The sequence below is a fragment of the Alligator mississippiensis genome, chromosome 9, assembly GCF_030867095.1.
Source record: "Alligator mississippiensis isolate rAllMis1 chromosome 9, rAllMis1, whole genome shotgun sequence".
NCBI lineage: Eukaryota > Metazoa > Chordata > Crocodylia > Alligatoridae > Alligator > Alligator mississippiensis.
This window is the reverse complement of record NC_081832.1, coordinates 79478400-79498039: the sequence shown is the minus strand read 5'-3', so window position 1 is coordinate 79498039 and position 19640 is coordinate 79478400. Positions and strand designations below refer to the sequence as shown.

At 68.4% G+C, this 19640-nt stretch overlaps 4 protein-coding genes across 4 annotated transcripts; 1 reads left to right on the top strand and 3 right to left on the bottom strand.

Annotated features, from left to right (window-relative positions):
• The first annotated feature begins 61 nt into the window (after positions 1 to 61).
• On the top strand, positions 62 to 3304 carry NHP2 (NHP2 ribonucleoprotein). Its single transcript, XM_019500385.2, has 4 exons — positions 62 to 257; positions 337 to 406; positions 1826 to 1931; positions 2937 to 3304. Exons 1-4 carry the CDS (start codon positions 107 to 109, stop codon positions 3060 to 3062), a joined length of 453 nt encoding a protein of 150 aa, XP_019355930.1. The 5' UTR covers positions 62 to 106; the 3' UTR covers positions 3063 to 3304.
• An 868-nt stretch (positions 3305 to 4172) lies between these two features.
• N4BP3 (NEDD4 binding protein 3) lies at positions 4173 to 12601 on the bottom strand. Its single transcript, XM_059713018.1, has 5 exons — positions 12269 to 12601; positions 6926 to 7333; positions 6102 to 6647; positions 5533 to 5790; positions 4173 to 5165 (listed from the first exon to the last, which is right to left on the bottom strand). The coding sequence occupies exons 2-5, from the start codon at positions 7301 to 7303 to the stop codon at positions 4602 to 4604; spliced, it is 1746 nt and encodes a 581-aa protein (XP_059569001.1). The 5' UTR covers positions 7304 to 7333; positions 12269 to 12601; the 3' UTR covers positions 4173 to 4601.
• Positions 12602 to 12685: 84 nt separating this feature from the next.
• B4GALT7 (beta-1,4-galactosyltransferase 7) lies at positions 12686 to 15037 on the bottom strand. Its single transcript, XM_059713019.1, has 6 exons — positions 14828 to 15037; positions 14369 to 14716; positions 13717 to 13942; positions 13482 to 13565; positions 13240 to 13344; positions 12686 to 13135 (listed from the first exon to the last, which is right to left on the bottom strand). Exons 1-6 carry the CDS (start codon positions 14875 to 14877, stop codon positions 12980 to 12982), a joined length of 969 nt encoding a protein of 322 aa, XP_059569002.1. The 5' UTR covers positions 14878 to 15037; the 3' UTR covers positions 12686 to 12979.
• A 257-nt stretch (positions 15038 to 15294) lies between these two features.
• On the bottom strand, positions 15295 to 19355 carry LMAN2 (lectin, mannose binding 2). The gene is made up of 8 exons (XM_019485667.2): positions 19166 to 19355; positions 18935 to 19053; positions 18704 to 18821; positions 18100 to 18179; positions 16536 to 16697; positions 16208 to 16322; positions 15840 to 15959; positions 15295 to 15561 (listed from the first exon to the last, which is right to left on the bottom strand). Exons 1-8 carry the CDS (start codon positions 19338 to 19340, stop codon positions 15401 to 15403), a joined length of 1050 nt encoding a protein of 349 aa, XP_019341212.2. The 5' UTR covers positions 19341 to 19355; the 3' UTR covers positions 15295 to 15400.
• Between the last annotated feature and the right edge of the window lie 285 nt (positions 19356 to 19640).

Sequence of the window (19640 nt, the reverse complement as noted above, 5' to 3'; positions counted from 1 at the left end):
GGCCTGCGGGCGGGGGGCGCGATTGGCGGGCCGCGGCCCTTCCCGGGGGGCCGCGCGGACCCGGAAGCGGAAGCGCGCGGCGGCGCGGCACGTGGCCGGCGCGGAGATGGGTCGGGAGCTGGAGTCGGAGGCGCTGGCGGAGCCGGAGGGCGGCCCGGAGCGCACGTACCGGGAGCAGCTGGCGAACCTGAACCCCATCGCGCAGCCGCTCGCGTCGCGCAAGCTCACGCGCAAGCTGTACAAGTGCATCAAGAAAGGTGGGGCGGGGCGGGGCGGGGCGCACGTGGGGAGCGGGGCCCGCGCGGAACCGGCGTTGACGTTGTCTCTCTCGTGCAGCCGCGAAGCACAAGCAGATCCGGCGCGGGGTGAAGGAGGTGCAGAAGTTCATCAACAAGGGCGAGAAGGGGTAAGACCCGAGCGGGGCGGGGCGGGGCGAGCGCGTGCAGCGCCGAGGGGCGGCTCCTTGCGCCACCTGCGCGGGGGCTGCGGCAGGCTTCCCGACGCAAGGGTCTGGGAGAGGAAGAGAAGCTGGCGCAGCCGCGTACGAGGAAGAACAGTCGCTTTTGTTCGGCCCGGTCCGTTGCTCGCAGGAGTTGGAACCGACGGCTGCTGACCGTGCCTAGCAGCGTTCAGGTGTTTGACTGGTGCCTGCTGCCTTGTAACAGAACAGCGGCTTGGCACTTACCGTGAAGAGAGGGATTTCACAAAGCCCAGGTGTGAAAGCTGAGGAACGGCTGTGTGCAGATAGGTAGGTGCTTCACCTACAGCTGCTCACTACAGGAACGCGGTGCTCGCTCGCGTCTGTGGGTGCTGCCCCGCCGCTGACGGAGTAAAACAGTTGGTCGGAGGTTTCTGCTTTGCACGCGTGGGTGGTTGCTGCTCGGATCAGGTAACCGAGCAGAACGGGGCAGTTGATTGCTTGCGTCTTGTGGAGCCGCGAAATGCTGCGGTGGCCAGTGCTGTGAGCATCATCGAGCGCTGTAAAGGGGGCGGGGTGGGCCTAGGTCAGGGCCTTTTTAAGCTGAGCCACATCATTACGACTTGGGCAGAAGGCAGGGCAGACTCTTGAAGACTGTCATTCAAGGACGTGCACTAACACATTCAGAGAATTGGTCTGAGGTGTAAATCTGCCTGCCTGACTTCGGACTACCGTGGGCAGCTGCCTGCCTCTGACAACAGCTTTCCAACCCTACTAAATACAAATGGTCACTTCCAAAGGGAGCGGGCAGTGACCTCCTCTGCTCCGTGGGTTATCAGCAGTGGGGATGGACCACGCAGAAAGTTGGACTAGAGGAACCGAAGTATGTGAGCACTGCTGTTTGCTTGGTCTGGTAGCTACTTTGCTTGTTGCCTGCTTCCCCTCTAAATTATTCCCATCCCTTTGGTTTACCACTTCTGTGACATTGCTTTACCAGCTACTTGGCTTAGGCTGAAGCTGCTTCATTCCCAGACCGAAGAAGGATGCTTTGTGCGTGGAAGCTTGTCTGGTCTCCATCCGGAGAGCTGGTGCAGTAAAAGATGCCGCCAAACAAATCCTGCCTCTTTCGTGTTCTCTCAGCTGTCTCAGCATACAGGAGACGAGAGGATCAGTGTCCAGCCCATATGTGTGGGGACCTGGGACCAGACTTGTTACTCGGTGCTGTGCGCGCAGGACTCCCGTACTGGTGCCGATTCTGTCTCTGACCCAAACCTGGCCTCGCCCTGCTGGGGGACCAGTGGTGCCAGCCCCAAATGCTATCCATCACCAGCCCTCTCGCCCCCACTCATCCGCTCTCCTCATGCTCTCGCTGCCTTCCTGGCCCACAACTTTTCTCTGCTGTTTCAGGATTGTGGTCTTGGCTGGAGACACGCTGCCCATTGAAGTGTACTGCCACATCCCCGTGATGTGTGAAGACAGGAGCCTGCCCTATGCTTACATCCCCTCCAAGACGGTAAGGCAGGTGGGAGGGGTCTGAAAACAACAATCCCTGTGGGGTTGGGAGAGCACGGAGCAGTCTTGGGCCAGGCTCTCTCGGATTCTATCCCTTCCCCTTTCTGGTGGCAATAAACTTGCCCTGGGGCCTAGCCCAAGGTCCTTGCTGCTGCTGCTGCTCTCCTGTGCAAGGCAGCAGGTTCACAGCTGAGACTTACACGTGGAGGAGACGACGCTTCTTAGCTGGTTGAGCTCCTGTTGTCTGCCCTTGGCGACCAGCAGTAGAGAACTCCACATATTTCAATGGCTACAAGGAATGAAATGGCTCCATGCTGCCCCTAGCTCCAGGGCTCCCTGTTGCAGGAAGTTATGGCTACAGTTTAGTACTGTGACTTGGCTTCTTCAGTGAAGGGGGCTTCTGCGGTGGGTGCCCAGTATCGTCCTGCTTCAGGCCAGGAGCTGAGCTGGTCTCCAGCTGAGACAGATGCTTCCCGCCAAGGTGGTTGGAGCTGCTTTGCCCATGGAGACCTCTATTAAACTGCTGTGGTGGGAACAGTGTTTGGAGCACTGGAGAAGGGAGCAGCTGTGGGGTCTGTTAGAGGCTGGAGACAGGCTGAGATGAACTAGCACGCTTGGGTGATCCCTAATTGTGTTGCAGCGGGTTCCCTGCAGAGCTGGCATGGTCACAGTGCAGCTGGCACCACGACAGCATTGCCTGCTACTGGCCTCCTGCTCTTCCGTGTTGTGTGGTAGAGTGGCGGCCCTGCTGTGCCCAGGGCACTGGGCAGTGTCAGTGCTCCCCTTAGGGGCAGCATCGTGCTGCTGGGGGTGCCACGGGGAGAGGAGGGTGGGCATTAGAGCCTTGGCAGGGGGAGGGCTCAGGTTAGGAGAGGGGCGGAGGCGTGGGCTGGGCTGTACGGTGCTGCCCTGGTGGAGGGGAGGAAGCCCCTGCACCGGCCCCAGGGACATGGGGGCTGCCTGCCCGGTGCCAACCTCACAGCATCTCCCTCCTTCCCTCGTTCAGGATCTGGGAACAGCTGCAGGCTCCAAGCGTCCGACCTGCGTGATCATGATCAAGCCCAACGAGGAGTATGCAGAGGCTTACGGAGAGTGTCTGGAGGAGGTGACGGCCCTCCCTGTGCCCTTGTGACATGGGGCACCCACTGCCCAGAGACTCGGGCTGCTGCCTGCCTTTACCTCCACAGCTCTCCTGTAAAACCGCCCGTTTGGGCATTTTTAAAGGAAGTTGTCGGCCTGCCCTGCGTTGCCAGCCGGGGCATGGGACTTCTTCGGAAACCAGCATGGTGCAGCGGTGGGGCCTGGCCCTGCTGTGGGGGCGCACTGTGCTGGGTGCTGCCGCTTCTCAATAAATGAATTTTGTACGGTTTTAAACCACTGCTCACTGCGGCCTAGGGGAAGGCCCCCAGCGTGGAGGCTCACCGCTACAGGATGTGCCACCTGCCCCCCACCCATCTCCTGTGCGGGCACGTGCCTGCGGCAGCCCATTGCACCCCTCCACCGTGTGTGTGTGTGTGTGTGTGTGTGTGTGTGTGTGTGTGTGTGTGGGAGGGAGAGGGAGTGCGCGCAGCCGGGGGGGTGGGGCGGGTCCCTGATGCTCGGGCCGGGCCGGCAGGGGCTCCCGCCATGGCCCCAGGGCTTGGGGGCTGGCTCTTGGGAGCAAGGGTTCCTGGGGGGGGAGGCAGGGGCTCCTGCTGTGGCCCCAGGGTTTGGGGATGGGCTCCAAAGGGGGGCGGGGGCTCCCGATGTGGCCTGACTCAGCGGCTCCTCCCGCGGCTGCGCCCGGTTTCTGGCGGCGCTGCCAAGTTTTGGTGGTGCCGCTCCCAGCCCCACGGCACTCCAGCCCTGGCCGCCCGCGTGGCACAGTGACACCCCCGGGGCGGCTCCGCCTGGCCCAGGCTCGGCCCCCAGCTCCACAGCACTGCCGGCAGGAGCCCCCGCCCTGGCCTGCTCCTCCAGAGTGTGGCAGGGTGAGGGGCAGCTTTCCCCCCCCCCTTGCCCTTCGGGGACTGAAAACTGCCCCGGGCCTCTCCCAGCACCCAAGGGTGGCAGCTTCAGGCCAAGGGGCCCCCTCAGCTGTGGTGCACAGCACCAAGGGCTGAGCCCCCCTGGAAACCTGAGTGTATGCACACGCGCTGCTCTGCAGCTGCCTGCTCCCGCCGGGCACCACTGGCACCAGCCCCCAGGCCCCGGCAGCTCCTGCAGGCAGTGGGCAGTGCGGCGCGACCACAGGAGGCCAACGGACCGAGCTGCGGTAGGTTTATTCCAGGAGAGGCCAGTGGCACGGCGCCAGGCCTGGGCCTTCACATCCAGCCCTGGTGGGTTGTGGCCCCAGGGACAGCCCAGAGCCACGGAGTGCTGGGGCCACCCACAGCCCCCCAGGGTGATGGCCCGGCAGCCCCAGGCCCGCAGCTTTGCAGGAGCGGCCCCGGCTGGACACATGCAGGGAGCCCAGCTCGCTCCCGTGGTCACTTGTGCCAGAAGGGAGGTGCAGCTGCCCCGCTCCTTGCTCCAGCCTCTGCTCGGGTGGCAGGGCCAGGGACCAGGCAGCGGCCCTGGCTCCAGCAACGCCAGCAGCCCCTTCCGGCTCTGTGGGGGGCACCAGCGGGCAGCCCCGGCCCCCTGGCCGCAGCCAGGGGCTGTCCCTGCAGCCCAGGCCAGGGCGCCACACTCAGATCTTGGAGGACTCGACCCGCTGGATCCAGGGCGAGTCGGGGTCCGGGTCCGGGTTGCGGGGCTCAGTCCGCAGGGCCCGCAGCTCGCGCTCCAGGGCCTGGCTGCGGTGGTACATGTCCATGTAGCCGGCCTGGAGCTCCCGCTGGTAGCGCAGCACCTTCTCCTTCTCCTCCTGCCATGTCTTGCGCTCCAGCTCAAAGTCCATGGCCTGCAGCTGGCCCTGGCGCCGCTCCTGCAGCAGCTCTTCCCACAGCCACTCCACCTGGCGCTCCAGGGGCTCCATGCCCTCCCCGGCCAGGCCCCGGCACTTGGAGTCGTCCGTCTCGCAGCCAGACAGGTCCTGGCACAGGGCCATGGGGTCATCCCCGCCGGGCTCCGGGGAGCCAGGGAAGGCATCGGCCAGCTGCGCCAGCTGAGAGTCGCGGGCCTGCACCTCGGCTCTGGCCTCCCGCAGCTGTGTCTTCAGGCTGAGGATCTCGCTGAGCTTCTGGGCCATCTCCTCCTGCGAGTCGCGCAGCTGCTGCTTGAGCAGGGAGATCTCAGCCGCCTTCTGGCAAACCTACAGGAGCACGAGAAGCTGGGCACAGGGCCGGGACCCAGCCCTGGAGGCCCCCATCAAAGCTCCCCCGCCCGAGTACAGGGGGGTTCAGGGCCTTGTGTCCCCAGCCTCCCTGGTCGCAGCCACCCGGTGCTGAGCCCCATGCAGGAGGCAAAGGCACCGCAGGCCAGAAGGATGCGGGCGCCTGCGGGTTCCAGCCCACGGGTGCACAGTGGGCGAACCAGCGATGCAGCTGTGCTCTGCCTGGCCGCACGGAGCAGGTCCGCACCACAGACACTGCAGTCAGCCGCCCAAGGCCGGGAGGGCAGGGGCTGCAGCTGGGACAGGGTGGGGCGCAGGGGCTGCGGCCCGGCCCCTCCATGCTCACCTCCCACTTGGCCTCCTCCAGCTTGGGGCTGGCGCGGTCAGGTGGCAGCGGGCGCAGCCGCAGCTCCTCGCTCTGGCACTGGTGCAGGCTCAGCTCCTCCTGCAGCCGCTTCTTCTCCTGCTGCGCCTTGTAGAGCTGCAGCTGCAGGGCCCGCTGGCTGCGCTGCGCCTGCTGCGTCACCTGCTGCAGCTTGGCCATGTACATCTGCTTCAGCTCGTCCAGCTCGTCCATCCACAGCCGCTGCTTGTCCTCAAACACCTGCCGGCACGTGGCACTGGGTGCTGGCAGCCGGGGGAGGTCTGCCAGCCCAGCCCCTCCAGCAGCCCCGAGACCCCAACCCTGCCCCATGGGTGTAAGGCTCCCGGAGCCCCTCCCAGGCCACAGGCCCCCTCTCAGCCAGCGCAGCAGGGCCGTGGAGGTCCCTTGCTACCCCCCGCTTGGTGCAGGGCAGGGGGCACGCTCCCTCCACCAGCGGCCCCTGCTCTGCTCCGGCTGCCAGACCCCTCGGCCAGCTGCCTGCCGGGGCAGGGACACAGCACCGCCTGCCCCGCTCCTCCACCTGCCCTCACCTGCGTGAAGGGGTCCTCGGTCTCACTGAGGCTGCGCTTCAGCTGACGCAGCTCCCCGCCCTTCTCCTGCAGTCGGTCCTCCAGCTGCTTTACCACGTCCTCCAGGGAGAACGTGAACTCGTAGGGTGGCGGCGGGTCCCCGGGGCTCTGCAGCCGGCTCAGCGTAGCTGTGCTCTTGCAGGGCAGCGGCACCGGCTCTGGTGGCAGGGGGTCCCTGGGGCCCCACGAAGCCCTGTCCAGAGAGCCCCCAATGTGGTTGATGTGGCCCACGGAGGCGCTGAGCTGGCCCGGGGCTGGCTTGAAGCGGGGCACATAGGAGGAGAAGTGCGTGGAGCCGCAGTCGGCAGCGGAGCTCTCGTCCAGGCTGATGGCGTGCAGCAGGTGGGTGCGCAGCGGGCCAGGCTGCCCGGAGCTGCCCGGTGACAGCAGCGTGTGCAGGCTCCCGTTACTTTTGGACAGCTTCTGCCCCTTGGACGCAGACAGGCCCTGCATGGAAACCAGGCCCTTCCCCGCCACCGCTTTGAAGGCTGTTGGCCGGATGCGGCACTGCAAGACAAGAGCCGGGGTCAGCCGCCAGGCCTCGTGGAAGGACCTGCCCGGAGACCCTTCCAACCTCGGTCTCAGCTTCTGCCACGCCGCAGGGATGCGGGACGTGCAAGGGCAGCGCCTGCCCCCGCAGACCGGCACCCACGAGCCCCGTCCCGCTGCTCCCGACACGGGTGCATTCGAGGCACCGGGGGAAGCATTGCTGTGACCCGTGGCCACGTCCTCCCCCAGCTGACACCCGTCACCCGCGGGCACTGCCCCAGCCCGGTCCGGCCCACCTTGTCGAAGCGGCCCCGCTCGGGCAGCGAGCTCTTGGAGAAGTCGGCCCCGCGGGGGCTGCGCTCGGGCGAGCAGTTCTCGCGGTCGCTCTCATAGTCCCGTTTGCAGGAGCCCCCCGGGCACTTGCGTTCGGGCCGCGCTTCACGCCGGGGGCCGTGCAGGTAGCCCAGGAGCTCGCGCTGGCTCAGGCCCTTCCGGAGCAGGCCGTCGGGCTGCCGCAGCCCCCGCACGCCGCCCAGGGGTGCCCGCAGCTCCACGGGCGACAGATCCTGCCTCTCCACCAGGCTGCCCACGCTGCCCATGCCACCGGCGAGCCGAGGGTCCAGGAAGCCACTGCCAGGCGCACAGGTCACATGAGGGGCCTGTGCTGTTGCCATGGAGAATCAGCAAGGTGCGGGACGCCAGCCCTGCGGGCCGGGGAGCAGAGGTCAGCGAGGGCCAGCGTCCGGGCTCTGGGGGGCTCAGGCCCCAGGCCCCTGCCCTGCCCTGCCGGCCGGGAGCCCCACGGAGCAGCTCTGCCACGGCCGCCAGCCCGGAGAGCCACGGCAGTGCCTTCCCGCAGCCCCTGGAGGGGCCTGCTGCCCGCCTGCTCTCCCCGGGCAGCCAGTCGGGCCCGAGAGCAGCGTGCCAGGAGGCTGCGAGACGCCGGCTGCGGCTGACCTGCCTTGCTGCCACCCGCCCGGGCCGACCAGCTCCTCCTGCACCCGCCCCACCTCCCGCCCCTGCCCCGGGCACGGGGAGGAAACCAAAATAAACACCTACCGCCCAGCCAGGCAGGCAGGTTCCAGAGCCGGCATCGCCCGCCCGGTCCACGTGAGCACCTGCCCTGCCCCACGCAGGCCTGGGGCAGCTGGCCAGGCGTGCCTGCAGCCGCCTCCGCTCAGAGGGGTCCCGAGACCAGCCGTGGGGCGGGCAGCTGCGTCTGCGGGCCAGGGCCAGGGCCCAGCAGAGCCCCAGAGCAGCGGGCAGCCCTCGGGATGCGCTGCAGGCAGGGCCTGGCCGCACCACGGGCCGGGCCTGCAGGGGATGGTGCCCAGCGCCCCCGGAGAGGGGCAGGCAAGCCCGGGGCCCAGCACAGCTCTGCCAGCAGCAGGGAAAGGAGCAGGGCTGCAAGCCCTGCCCCAGGCTGAGGCCGAGGCCGGTCCCACCCAGCTCCTCCGGCCCCTGCTGCCCCCAGGCCCGCTCAGCCCCAGCCCCAGCCCCAGCCCCAGCCCCAGAGGGAGCAGAGCGGGTGTCTGCTCCCAGGCAGACCCCCAGGAGCCGTGCTCCCTCCTTGCTCATCAGCCTGCCCTTGTTGTGGGAGCGGCCCGCAGGCCGAAGTCACTGTCCCGGCTCAGCGCGGCACGGAAGTGGGGCCGGGCGGGGGGACCCGGACGCCGGGACAGGATGAGGCTGTTTCCTGAGCAGGTGTCCAGGCTGCAGGCAGCGCCCGGCCGCGCCGCCACCGGAGGAAACTACGAGGAAGCCAGCAGAGCGGGTGAGCAGCGGATAAGCCTGCTCCAGGGGCTGGGACCGGCGCACGCCCCGTGCCGCGTCCAGCACGCCCAGCCCGGCTGCACCCCAGCGCCCGGGTCTGGCAGGCGCAGCCCAGGGTCTCGGCCCCGCTGCGCAGCTGGGGAAGCAAGACGGAGGGGTCACAGCTGCAGCCGAGCCGGGGAAAGGAGGCAGGAGTCCGGCTCCCCCTCCCACGTCCTGCGGGAGCAGAGCCCCGAGCAGCCTGGGAACGCTGTCAGGTTTGGTAAGACAGAAGCAAAGGTTCCCGTGGCAACGGGGATGGAGCCAGGCTGCGGTGCAGCGCGTGGGCGCATCCCTGCCTGTGCTGCGACCGCACGTCAAGTGCCGCAGCCCTCCGACCTCCCGGGGCCACGGCAGCCCCTGCCCAGCCGGCCCAGCGCAGTGCACGTGCCCCCGGTTCACACAGCCGCTAGCCAGGGCCTGCCACGATTCATAGGGTCACAGAAGTCGGGTTGGAAGGGACCTAACTAAGTAGGTCATTGAGTCCGACCCCCCGCCTGGGCAGGAGAGAAAACTGGATTCAAATGACCCCAGCCAGGTAAACGTCGAGCCTCCTCCTCTCTGCACTGAAAACTGCAAGGTTCTCCACCTTCGGAGGAAAAACCCGCAGCATCCTTATACGCTCGGCAGTGGTATGCTGGCTAGCACTATGGAAGAAAGAGACTTGGGGGTCATCATTGACCACAAGATGAACATGAGCCTGCAGTGCGATGCTGCGGCTAGTAAAGCGACCAAAACGCTGGCTTGCATCCATAGATGCTTCTCAAGCAAATCCCGGGACGTCATTCTCCCCCTGTACTCGGCCCTAGTGAGGCCGCAGCTGGAGTACTGCGTCCAGTTTTGGGCTCCACAATTCAAAAAGGATGTGGAGAAGCTTGAGAGAGTGCAGAGAAGAGCCACGCGCATGATCAGAGCTCAGGGAAGCAGACCCTACGACGACAGGCTGAGAGCCCTGGGGCTCTTCAGCCTGGAAAAGCGCAGGCTCAGGGGTGATCTGATGGCCACCTACAAGTTTATCAGGGGTGACCACCAGTATCTGGGGGAACGTTTGTTCACCAGAGCGCCCCAAGGGATGACGCCTAGGTCGAACGGTAAACTACAACATAAACTACTACAAGATTGTTTCAGGCTGGACATAAGGAAGAATTTCTTTACTGTCCGAGCCCCCAAGGTCTGGAACAGCCTGCCACCGGAGGTTGTTCAAGCGCCTTCATTGAACACCTTCAAGATGAAACTGGATGCTTATCTTGCTGGGATCCTATGACCCCAGCTGACTTCCTGCCCCTCAGGCGGGGGCTGGACTTGATGATCTTCCGAGGTGCCTTCCAGCCCTAATGTCTATGAAATCTATGAAAGACCCCCAGGGTAGGAGCCAGCACCACTTCCCTTGGAAGCAGGCTCCAGATCGTAGCTGCCCTGACCACGAAGTAGGGATTCCTGATGTCCAGAGTGAACTTGCTCTCTAGCAACTTGTGGCTGTTAGTCCTTGTTACTCCGGGAGGTGCTCGGGGGAGCAGGGTCTCTCCCATTCCCCGCTGGTCCCCCCCACGCTCCTGCCACTGGAAGAGCTGCTGCTCCTGGTGCAGGGATCCCAGGGCTAGCCCAGTGCAGCCCATGCCCACAGCCCAGGTCGCACCCCAGGAAGCCACCCTGGCTCAGCCCCACGTGCCTGAGAAACAAACAACGCTCCGTAATCAGCACCGCGCTTGAACCCGTCTGACAGCTTCTGCCCAGCAGTCGCCTCCTGCCTGGGCCTGGCGCCGCTCCCCAGACACCTGCACCTGGCGCCCAGCCCCCGGTCCCGCCCACCAGGGCCAGGCTGCTGCATGTGATGCAGGGCGTGAGGGCGCTGCCAGGACTGGTCGCCAGCCGGGCCTGGGGAAGGCAGAGGGTTTGGCTCTGGCCCCAGTCCCAGCTGAGAGATGAGGAAGCAGGTCAGCCTGCAGCAGCACTGGGAATGCCCAGGGGCATCGGGTCGTCTGCCTTGGGCTGCGAGGCACCAGTGGGGCAGAGGCCCACCCAGGAGGGGCTCACACATCCACCCCTGGGCCGGCTCCCTGGCCCTGCCCCAGCAGCACTCACCCCACACTGGGCCCATCGTGAGAAGCGCAAGGCCCGGGGCCAGGCCGAGACACTGGAAGCTGCCAGGCCCCTTCTGCCGTCTCCCCTGAACGAGCACGTCCCCCGGTGCTGCTGGCACAGAGCACCCCCAGCACCGCCTCAGGGCCCAGACCACCTCCGCCCAGCCCCTCCAGGCAGCTGGAGTGCACGAGAGCGCTGCCAGGGCCCGGCAGCCGCCAGACCGATCCAGACTCCTTCAATGCCGGGCTCTCGGCTCCTGCTGGGGCTGCTCGCCCCAGGCCTAGTGCGCCGGCAGGACTCGGGCCAGCCCTCAGGGCGCCTGAGCTGCCGTCCTGCGCCCAAGCCCCCGCAGGTCCCTCCAAGGGCGACGCTGCGTCCCACGCTGCCCTGCCCCGACTCCCTGGCCCTCGCCCCCCAACCCCCGCACAGTGCTGCACCCCATTCCCAGCACAGCCCGAAGCACTGCACCAGCCTCTAGGTAGGTCAGGCCTGCCGCAGCGCCCACACCGAGGACGGTAGCTGTCGCATCACGCAGCGCCTTGCCCCATTTTCTGGCTCCCTCCCTGGCCTGGATTCTCTCTCCTTGCATAACACTGCAGCAGACGCAGGCCCGCAGTCGCCTGCAGGAGCCGGCTCCCACCCCAGCCCAGCCAGCACGTGCGGGGCTCCAGCCGCGGGGCTGCCAGAGGTCGAGGGGCACCAGCTACTTGTCCTCCTCCGTCCAGGCACCGTCCTGCAGCCCAGGGCCCTTGCCCCAAGCCCATGGTGCCTCCACCACAAAGGGGCCGAGCAAAGCGCAGCCGAGACAGGGATTCGGAGCTGGGGGCTGGAGACCCCGAGTGGGCAAGGCCCATGGGGGGAAGCTCTCAATCAGGGCTGGTTTTGCACCGGCACCCTGGGGGTGAAGGTCCCTGCATCCCTGTGCCTGGTGGCTCAGCGCTCCCTGGGCGGCTCCCGGGAACCAGCTCTGCTGGGGCTCCTCAGAGCTGACCCCCTAAAGCCGCCTGCCCCCAACCACGGCCAAACGTCCGGCCGTTCCTGGCCGCAGAGGGCGGAGCGGGGACGCACCGCAGCCAGGGGCCCAACAGCCGCGGGCGCTCAGCGCTGGCACGCGGCCACCCGAGTGCAGGGGAGCCAGGGCGGTGCTGGGGGGCGCGGGCGGGCGGGACCGGGAAGCAGCAGCTCAGGCAGGGGCAGCCGTTTCCTGCATCTGACCTCCACAAACAGCCCGAGGGCGAGGCTGCGCACCCACGCGGGTGCAGGTGCAGCCGCAGCTCGGGAGTCGCAGCGCCCGGCCCCGGCCCCGCCACAGCCCGAAGGGCCCGCGCCCCGGCTCGCACCTTGCCGGGACAGCCTGCGGCCGGTCCTGCCCGAGGGCCCGCGGCCAGACCGCCCCGGGGGCGCGGAGCAGCGCGAAGGGGAAAGCGTGGGGAGCCCGGGAAGGGGCTGGCAGCGCCGGAGCCGGGAGCGCGCCCGGCCGCGCGCATCCCCGTGCCCCCGCCCGCCCGCCCGCCAAGAACCCGCTCCCCAGCCCGGGACGAGGCGCCTGGGCCAGCCGGGCAGCAGCTGGGTGCCGGGCCCTGCTGGCCACAGCCGCCCCGGCCGCGCCTCCAGCCCGGCCCCGGCGCGCCCCGTCTGCCCGGCGGGAAAGCCCTCCCTGCCCCGGCGCGGCCTCCCGCGGGCGGGTGGCGGGCCCAGCGGGCCGGGGGCCCCGGGAGGGAGCGGAGCCCCGCGGCCGCACTCACCATGCTGCCGCCCCGCGCTTCCCTCGCCGCGGTTTGAACGCGGGCTCGGGAGGCCGCAAAACCCGGCCCGGCCCGGCCCCGCGCCCGCCGCAAAGCCCGGCCCGGAGCCACCGGAGCGGCGCCTCGAGCGGCCACGGCCGAGGCACGGGCTCTGCCCCCGCCCGCACCCCGGCCCGGCCCGGCCCGGCCCGTCCCGCGGGGCCAGCCCCGTGCCTGCCCGGGCACCGAGCGCTGCGGGCGGCTCCAGCTGTGCCCCGGGGGCCGGGGCAGGAGAACTGCACACCTGCGGCCCCCAGCCCGGGCAGCAGCACCCCGCGCCCACCAGCCCCAGCACCGCAGGGACCCGGGGCCTGCTGTGTCCGCGCCGGGCAGGGCAGGGCAGGGCAGGCAGGCAAGCGCCCACATTCACACCACACGTGCACTTCGGTGCTTTATTGTCCGCCAGGCCCGTGGCAGCTCTGCCACGTCCAGCGTGGGCCACGGCTTCCCCAGCGCTGCAGGGGAGGCCGCACCAGCGGTCCCGAATCCTGCGCTCGGTTTGTGCCCTAATCCCCGCCTAGGTCCTCTCCTTTGCCCTCTCCTGCTCCTCCGGTCCCTAGGGCCTGCCGGTCCCCCACATCACGACCTCCAGCGCTGGCCTGCCGCGGCCACCCTGCCCCGCTGCGGGGCCCAGCCACAGCCGCAGCCGACCCGGCGTGCCATGTGGGCGGCTCAGCCGAACGTGCACCAGGGCGTCAGGCTGGTGTCGCAGTCCAGCAGGATGTTGAGGACGGTGCAGGGAGCTCCGCCCACGCTCAGCGCCGTCCGCGACGCGATCCGGTACCGCACATTGTTCAGGCCGCCGTCCCGATCCACCTTGAACTGCTCCTGCAGTGAGGAAGGGGCGCGAGCTGCAGGCCGGGCCGGGCTGGGCCTGGCAGGGGTTACTCCGGCGTCGCGTCCCCTCCCACCACCCAGAGTGCTGCTCCCACCTGCTTCTGTGCAGCGATGCGCTTCTGGTCCCTCTTCCTCCAGGCTGGGTCGTGCAGGTGCTGGAAGGTCTTGTATCCAGTCGTGATTCCCGAGGGGCGGAAGAGCTGGAGGAAAGCAGAGCTGGCCTGAGCCACCGGAACTCCTGTCCTGGGCCCCGGCCTCACCTTGCTCAGCTGGGCATGGGGTCCCCCGGCCCAGGCTGAGGGGACCGGGAGCCTCGGGACGCAGAGCAGACCCCTACCTGGAGGCCGGCCCCCTTGATGCGGCGGTAGAACTCGTCGTCTTCTCGGCCCCAGCCCCAGAAGCGGTTGGACATCCCGTTGCACTGAAATGAGGCCGTGGTGCTGAGGCCGGCGCTGCCCCACAGCCCTTCCCCCACCCGCTCGCCCCGTTCCTACTACCCACGGCGTGGCGCTGAGCCGCCCCCTCCCACCGTGGATCGGGACGGGGAACGCCAGCCTGCCCGCGCCCCTCACCATCTCGTAGTGCTGCTTGGTGAGGAGCAGGATGCCGCCCACGTAGGTCTTGTAGTGGTAGAGCGGGTGCAGCTCCGGGGAGGCCACGTGGAAGGGCCCCGCCTCGGGGAAGCCATAGTCCAGCTGCTCGTTGAGGGGCAGCAGGTCCACGTCGTGCATGGCGATGTAATCGGTGTCGTTGCCGCTCTCCAGGAAGCCCACGTTGATCAGAGACGCCCGGTTAAACCTGCCCAGAGGCCAGGAGAGGCTCGTCCGGACTCCAGGCACATCGTCCCCCCGCCCGCCCGAGGCGGCCCCGGGCCTCACGGGACGATGGCGGCTGGGAGGGACCTGCGGCGCCGGCTGCTGGCAAGGTGAGGCGAGGGGCCCGGGGGCTGCACGAGGACGTGCTGGGGCCGGGCCCGCAGACAAGGCCAAGGGCGGTGGTGGGGCAGCACCCGGTGCGGGGGTAGAGCTGGCCTCGGGGCTCAGCTGCAGCTCCCAGACTTCCCGGCCCAGGGGCCTGCACCCACCCGTGCCCGGGCCCGTGCCCTGGGGGCTTGGGCGGCCGCAGGAGCCAGAGGCAGTGCCCCGCGGGGCGCCTCCAGCCCAGGAGCGCCGGGGCAGGGGCTGCGCGTGGGACGCCCGGCGCCCGCTCCCCCCGGGGCCGCACCTGAAGCGGTCGGCCTGGTTGAGCACGAGGATGCGGTGGCGCACGCGCTGCGCGCTCAGGAACCGGTGCATGTGCGGCACGAAGGCCAGCAGCTCCTCGAAGCGCTCGCGGAAGGGCACGAGCAGCGCCAGGCGGTGCGGCCCCCACGACGCCTCCTCGCCCGGCGGCGGCGGCGGCTCGGCCGGGCACGGCCGCGGAGGGGCGGCCCCGGCCCCGGCCCCGCGGCCCCGCCGGGCCCCGTCGCCCGCGCAGCTGAGCTGGAGCCAGAGCAGCGAGGCGAGGCCCAGCAGCAGCGCCGCCACGAAGAGCCGGAACACGGGGCAGCGCCGCGGCAGCGCGCGCCGGGACCTGCGGGGCAGAGCAGGGCCGGCCGCAGCCGGGCGTCGGCGGAGCGCGCACACCGCGGCCCGGCCCGGCCCCCCTCCGCCCGGCCCGGCCCCCACCCGACCCCCCTCTCACCCGCTGTCGTCGCGCCCGGGCAGCAGCGGCCTCCGCCGGGCCGGGAACATCGCGGCGGCGCCGCCCCCCGCCACGCTGGCTCCGGCCCACGGCGCCACACGGCGCGGCGCGGCGGGAGCGGCGCCCGGCCTCTGCCCGCGCCCCGGCCCTGCCCGCGCAGTCGGGCTCGGCGGACCCGCGCGGGGCTGCGGGAGGCCCGGCAGGGAGGGCAGGACCGGGCCGGAACACAACCCCCCCCACCGAGGACTACAAGTCCCAGCAGCCCCCGCGCCGCCGGCAGGAAGACAGGAAGCGGAAGTGGGTGTCACTCCTTTAATGTCCCCCCGGCGCCGGCTCCGGGCCCCGACGCACCGGCCCCTGGGCGGGCCCAGCGGGCAGGGCCGCGCTCTCGTCCCCCGCCCGCCCGGAGGGCCCCCCCAGGGCGGACGACCCCCCCGCCGGGGCCCGCGCTGCAGCTGCGGCAGGAATGAGAGATACAAAAATATCCTGTTATTTCTCAGAAACGAGGTTTACAAACCGGAGCTCCGTCCGACCCCCCTAGAAAAAGTCCCTGAGGCCGCCGGGCCTCGCCCGCTAGTAGAAACGCTTGTTCCGCTCCTGCCGCTTCTGGAAAACCACGGCGCCCACCACGGCGCACACGATGATGCCGAGCAGGGCGCAGAGCAGCAGCAGGAACACCTTCCAGCCCGTCAGCGGCCCGCTCCGGAAGTTCCCGGTCGGGTCGTCCACGTTGTCTGCGGCCGGAAAGGACAAGGGTGAGCCGGGGGGGGCCTCCACCCTGCCTGGGGCTCGCTAGCAGGCAGCCCCTGCCCCGCAGCTGGGGGAGTAACACCCCCGTCCCCCCGGCTTCGCGGGAGAAGTGCCCCCACCTTCGCCCCAAAGCACCCGCTGCATCACCGGGCCCAGGACTGCTGCGCCCAGGTCCCGTGACGCCAGCAGAGCGGTGCCCGGCTGGCAGGGGCGGAGCGGGGCCGGGCCCTGACCCGCCAAGTCTCCTCCGCACCCCGCTCACCTTTGGGAGACTTGAGGAGGCTGACGCTAGGCTCAATCTTAGTCCAGTCGATGTTCTCGTCCTCAGGAGGATGCTCCACCATGAGCTGGAACAGCTTCATGGAGATGATGTCATGATTGTCTGGAAAACAGCGGCCGAGGTTGGCAAAGGCCTTTGAGCCACACGTCCCCCACAGGGGTTGTTGCACTCAGGTCTCGCCCCCCCCAACGCCTTCAGGCTAAGCCCCCAACTCGGAGATCTGCCTTCGGCTCCAAGAGGCCTTGCCCAGCTTGCAGCTGCCCCCCGCAGTCGGTCTCCTCCCCTGCATGGCGAAGAACGGCTCCTGCTTGGGCCCTGCGCCGACACCCCAGCGAGCAAGGCCTCCTCACCGGACAGATCCCCAGTGCCAGCAGAAGCCCCAAAGAAGTAGCCAGTGGGCAGCCGGACTCCTGCAATATCGATGCAGTTCTTCCACTCGTTCTTGTCCTCCACGTCAGTCATCACCTGTGCAAACACACGGTTCTCACATACAGCTGTGCTGCCCACCCACCTCCACCAGGCCAGGCCTGCACCCTCTCTAGGCCTGGCCAGCCCAGGTGCCAGAGAGCACGAGCCCTTTTTGTGCACAGGACCCCTTCCCGCTGGCAACACGGCCCCCCGCCCTGCTCAAAACACCAAGGGGCCCCAGACCCCGTGCCGCCTCCCCGCCCCTCTCACCGTCAGCCGACCCCTGGAATAGCGAACTGCCAAGAAGGTGTCGTGGTTCTGATTCCGCAGGTCAGCAGTGCAGCCCGCCAGCTCTGTCCAGCGCCCGTCTTTGCTGTGGTCGTAGGACAGGGAGCCATTATTCACCATGGCCGAGATGTACGGGAACACACGCTGCGGGCAGAACGGGACATGACTCGGAGCCTGCCACACACCAGGACAGCCTGTACGGTGGGAGAGCCAGACGTTTCCCCCACTCCCACCCCTGCAGATCAGGCACACCTGTGTGCCTAAGGGAACAGCCTGCTGCGACGTACCCAGGGCTGTGTCAGGGCACCTCTGCCAGGGTGCGACCCCTAGGCACACTATCCTGAGGGGCCCGTCACATTCAATGTGGTTTGACTGGAAGTGGGAGCACCTGATTTCGGGCAGGCAGCGGAGGGTGCAGGCTCCAGGCAGGGCCGTTCACCACTCTCCTTAACCCAACTACTCCAGCTTAGCAAACACCCAGACACACCATCCCACTGGACAAAGGATTCCTGCTTAAGGACAGCCCAGTTGTGGCATCCTCCTCCTCTCTTCTTTCCACAGGAGACTACTCTGTGACTCTGCACTGCGGGACAAGTCCCCTGAGCTCTTACCATCTGCACCACTGTGGAGCCCCCACTCCTCTTCCTAGGTAGTAAATGCCCAGGGACAAGAAATGGTCCTGCCCAGAGAACCAGTAGCTCAGGCCTGAGATGAGAGAGGTGAACCAAGGGGGACAGGAAGCAGAACTAGGAAGCAGACCACAGCAGTCTCCACAGGCTGGTTGGCAGCCTCAAGCCCTGCCAGCCCAACCATGCAAGGATTTTGTAGCCGGAGCAGAGGAGGTTTGAGAAGGGGTTTGAAGAAGAATGAGGTGGTACCGGGAGGATCCTCCCCTGCAGGGGCAACAGTGGGGAAGTGGGAGGGGGGTGGGCACAGACGATGCATTTGACAATTGAATAAGTGGGTGATGGAGGCAGGAGGCACAGGCCAAGTGGAGTAAAGCAATCGTGCCAGGTCTGTGCATGGGGCGAAGCAGGGGTCCAACGCCACAGACCTGTCTTCCAAGGCAAGGGAAGCGAGCTGGGCTGGGCGAGGGTCCTGCCAGGCAGAGCTGTAGGATCAGGTTTCAACACAGAAGTGGTTTCTTTTGTCTGTGCTACCGCAGGGTCTGGCAGCACCCAGGAAAAGCCGAGCAACCAAGAGACCCCCCCGGGGCAGTTTAACTCCCTGAACCTCCTCATTCTGGAAGCAGGAGCCTGGAGGCTTAAGTGGGTTTTCTACTTCTCTCCCTAATGACAGCAGAATTAAGAGACCTAGAAAGGGGTCCGGTGTAGCTGGTAAGACAAGAGGATGGACTAAGCAAGCTGCAACCCTCCCCTCTGTTGTGACCATGCATGCCGCTCCCCAGGAGACGAGAAGAGAGGGCACGATGCCAGCACCAGGCTCCTCCCCGTGCAGCACGTTCTGTGCGCCCGCAGCAAGCCCTGACCACGTTGCCCTGAGCCTGCTACGCCTCCCAGCGCTAGCCAGGCGCTGAGCCACCTACCTCGGTCGCTTCGTCGTTTGGGTAGGTGTCCAGGAAGATGGCCAGGCCGTGGAAGTTATCCTTGCTGCCAAACACAGGACCTAGAAGAGTCAAGCAGAGCAGGGAGCTCTACGGCAGAGGCGCAGGCAGCCCTTGTCCCTGTCCAGAGCGCGTGACACCAACTAGTCTAGTGAGACCCTGCGCTTCGTGCTGCTGCGCCAGTCCTGGTGGGCTTCCCGATCGGCCCGTGCAGCGTGGGGCCCACCCCACCCCACGGCCCGTGCACGTGCCACTGACCAGCGATGGCACGAGGGTGGGAGCGAGGGACCTTTAACGTGCTGCAGCACGCAGCTTCTCTGCGGGACGGCGCTTGGCTCGGGGTCTGGTGCCCAGGGGCATCAGCAAGACCCGCACGACAACCAGCCCGGCACCTGCCGGGACAGGCTGCGCCACGAGCCGTGCCCCTGGCCGAACGCTGCACCCCAGCACCGGACACGGGACGGACGGGCCCTGGCCGCGGCGTGGCCAGGCGCAGGCCCCGAGGGCAGTGGCGGAGCGACAGCAGCTCGCTGCTGGACCGCGGCCGGCAGCCACCGAGCAGCCAGCCCCCGAAGGACGCCGGTACCTGGGACGAGGCGCTCCCGCGTGTACCACAGCGCCAGGCCGTCCCCGTGCAGGTTCTTCTTGCCGGCCCCGTGCACCTTGAAGTGGACGTGCAGCTCCCAGTCCTTGAGGAAGCAGGGCTGCGAGGAACAGGCGGTCACGCTCGGCCGGCCGGCGCCTCCCAGCCCGGCCCGGCCCGGCCCGGCCCGCGCTCCCTTGCCCGCCCCGCCCCGCCCCGCCCCGCCCCGCTCACCATGCGGTTCCAGATGGAGCCCTCCCGGCTGCGCTCGTCGGGCGTCAGGCGCACGTACTGGCTGGTCAGCATCGTGCTCCCCTGGAAGTCCCACAGCGGCATCGAGCTGGACCCGACCCCTGCAGCGAGTGGGGCGGCGGGTGAGACCGGCGTTGGGGGCCGCCGGCCACGGCCGAGCCGCAAGGCCCCGGAGCCGAGCCCCGCCCCGCCCCGCTCCGCCCCGCCCCTCACCCTGGTAGGGCTTGATAAGCGAGTGCTCGCGCTTCACGTGCTCGCTGTTCCCGTCCGTGAGCTCCGCCGCCGCCGCCGCCGCCAGGAGCAGCAGCCCGGGCAGGACCCCGCGGGCGGGGCGGCCCCGGCCCCGGCCCCCGCGCGCGCAGCCACCGCTGCCCGGAGCCGCCGCCATTGCCGCCCCCACTTCCCGCTTCCGGCTTCCGGCCGGGACGCGCCAAAACCCGTCCCCCGCCAAGCCTGGGCCGGAAGTGCCCGCGAGCCCGCCGCGCTCCGTCCGCCAATCGGAGAGCGCGACCGCGGAGAGCGCGGCGAATCACCCAGCACCACGTCACACCGCGGGCCAGTGGTCGCAGAGGGGCGGGGCCCAGCGGACCTTTAAACAGTGAGGCGCCCGAATCCTAGGAAGCGCGGGGGGCGGGGTGGGGGCGGTTCCCGGCATGCAGTTGGGGGGGCAGCGCGGGGCATGCCGGGT

What these genes read in the sequence shown, in the direction of transcription:
- NHP2 (XM_019500385.2), top strand. Translation starts at nt 107, where the DNA reads ATGGGTCGGGAGCTGGAGTCGGAGGCGCTGGCGGAGCCGGAGGGCGGC. An exon ending in GTACAAGTGCATCAAGAAAG is followed by an intron (nt 258 to 336) that starts GTGGGGCGGGGC and finishes TCTCTCGTGCAG; the next exon opens with CCGCGAAGCACAAGCAGATC. An exon ending in ATCAACAAGGGCGAGAAGGG is followed by an intron (nt 407 to 1,825) that starts GTAAGACCCGAG and finishes CTGCTGTTTCAG; the next exon opens with GATTGTGGTCTTGGCTGGAG.
- N4BP3 (XM_059713018.1), bottom strand. Translation starts at nt 7,303, where the DNA reads ATGGCAACAGCACAGGCCCCTCATGTGACCTGTGCGCCTGGCAGTGGC. An exon ending in AGCGGGGCCGCTTCGACAAG is followed by an intron (nt 6,648 to 6,925) that starts GTGGGCCGGACC and finishes CTTGTCTTGCAG; the next exon opens with TGCCGCATCCGGCCAACAGC. An exon ending in TGGAGGAGGCCAAGTGGGAG is followed by an intron (nt 5,166 to 5,532) that starts GTGAGCATGGAG and finishes GTGCTCCTGTAG; the next exon opens with GTTTGCCAGAAGGCGGCTGA.
- B4GALT7 (XM_059713019.1), bottom strand. Translation starts at nt 14,877, where the DNA reads ATGTTCCCGGCCCGGCGGAGGCCGCTGCTGCCCGGGCGCGACGACAGC. An exon ending in AACCAGGCCGACCGCTTCAG is followed by an intron (nt 13,943 to 14,368) that starts GTGCGGCCCCGG and finishes GCCTCTGGGCAG; the next exon opens with GTTTAACCGGGCGTCTCTGA. An exon ending in GCATCGCTGCACAGAAGCAG is followed by an intron (nt 13,136 to 13,239) that starts GTGGGAGCAGCA and finishes TCCTCACTGCAG; the next exon opens with GAGCAGTTCAAGGTGGATCG.
- LMAN2 (XM_019485667.2), bottom strand. Translation starts at nt 19,340, where the DNA reads ATGGCGGCGGCTCCGGGCAGCGGTGGCTGCGCGCGCGGGGGCCGGGGC. An exon ending in GCTTATCAAGCCCTACCAGG is followed by an intron (nt 19,054 to 19,165) that starts GTGAGGGGCGGG and finishes CACTCGCTGCAG; the next exon opens with GGGTCGGGTCCAGCTCGATG. An exon ending in GCTCCATCTGGAACCGCATG is followed by an intron (nt 18,822 to 18,934) that starts GTGAGCGGGGCG and finishes TGTTCCTCGCAG; the next exon opens with CCCTGCTTCCTCAAGGACTG.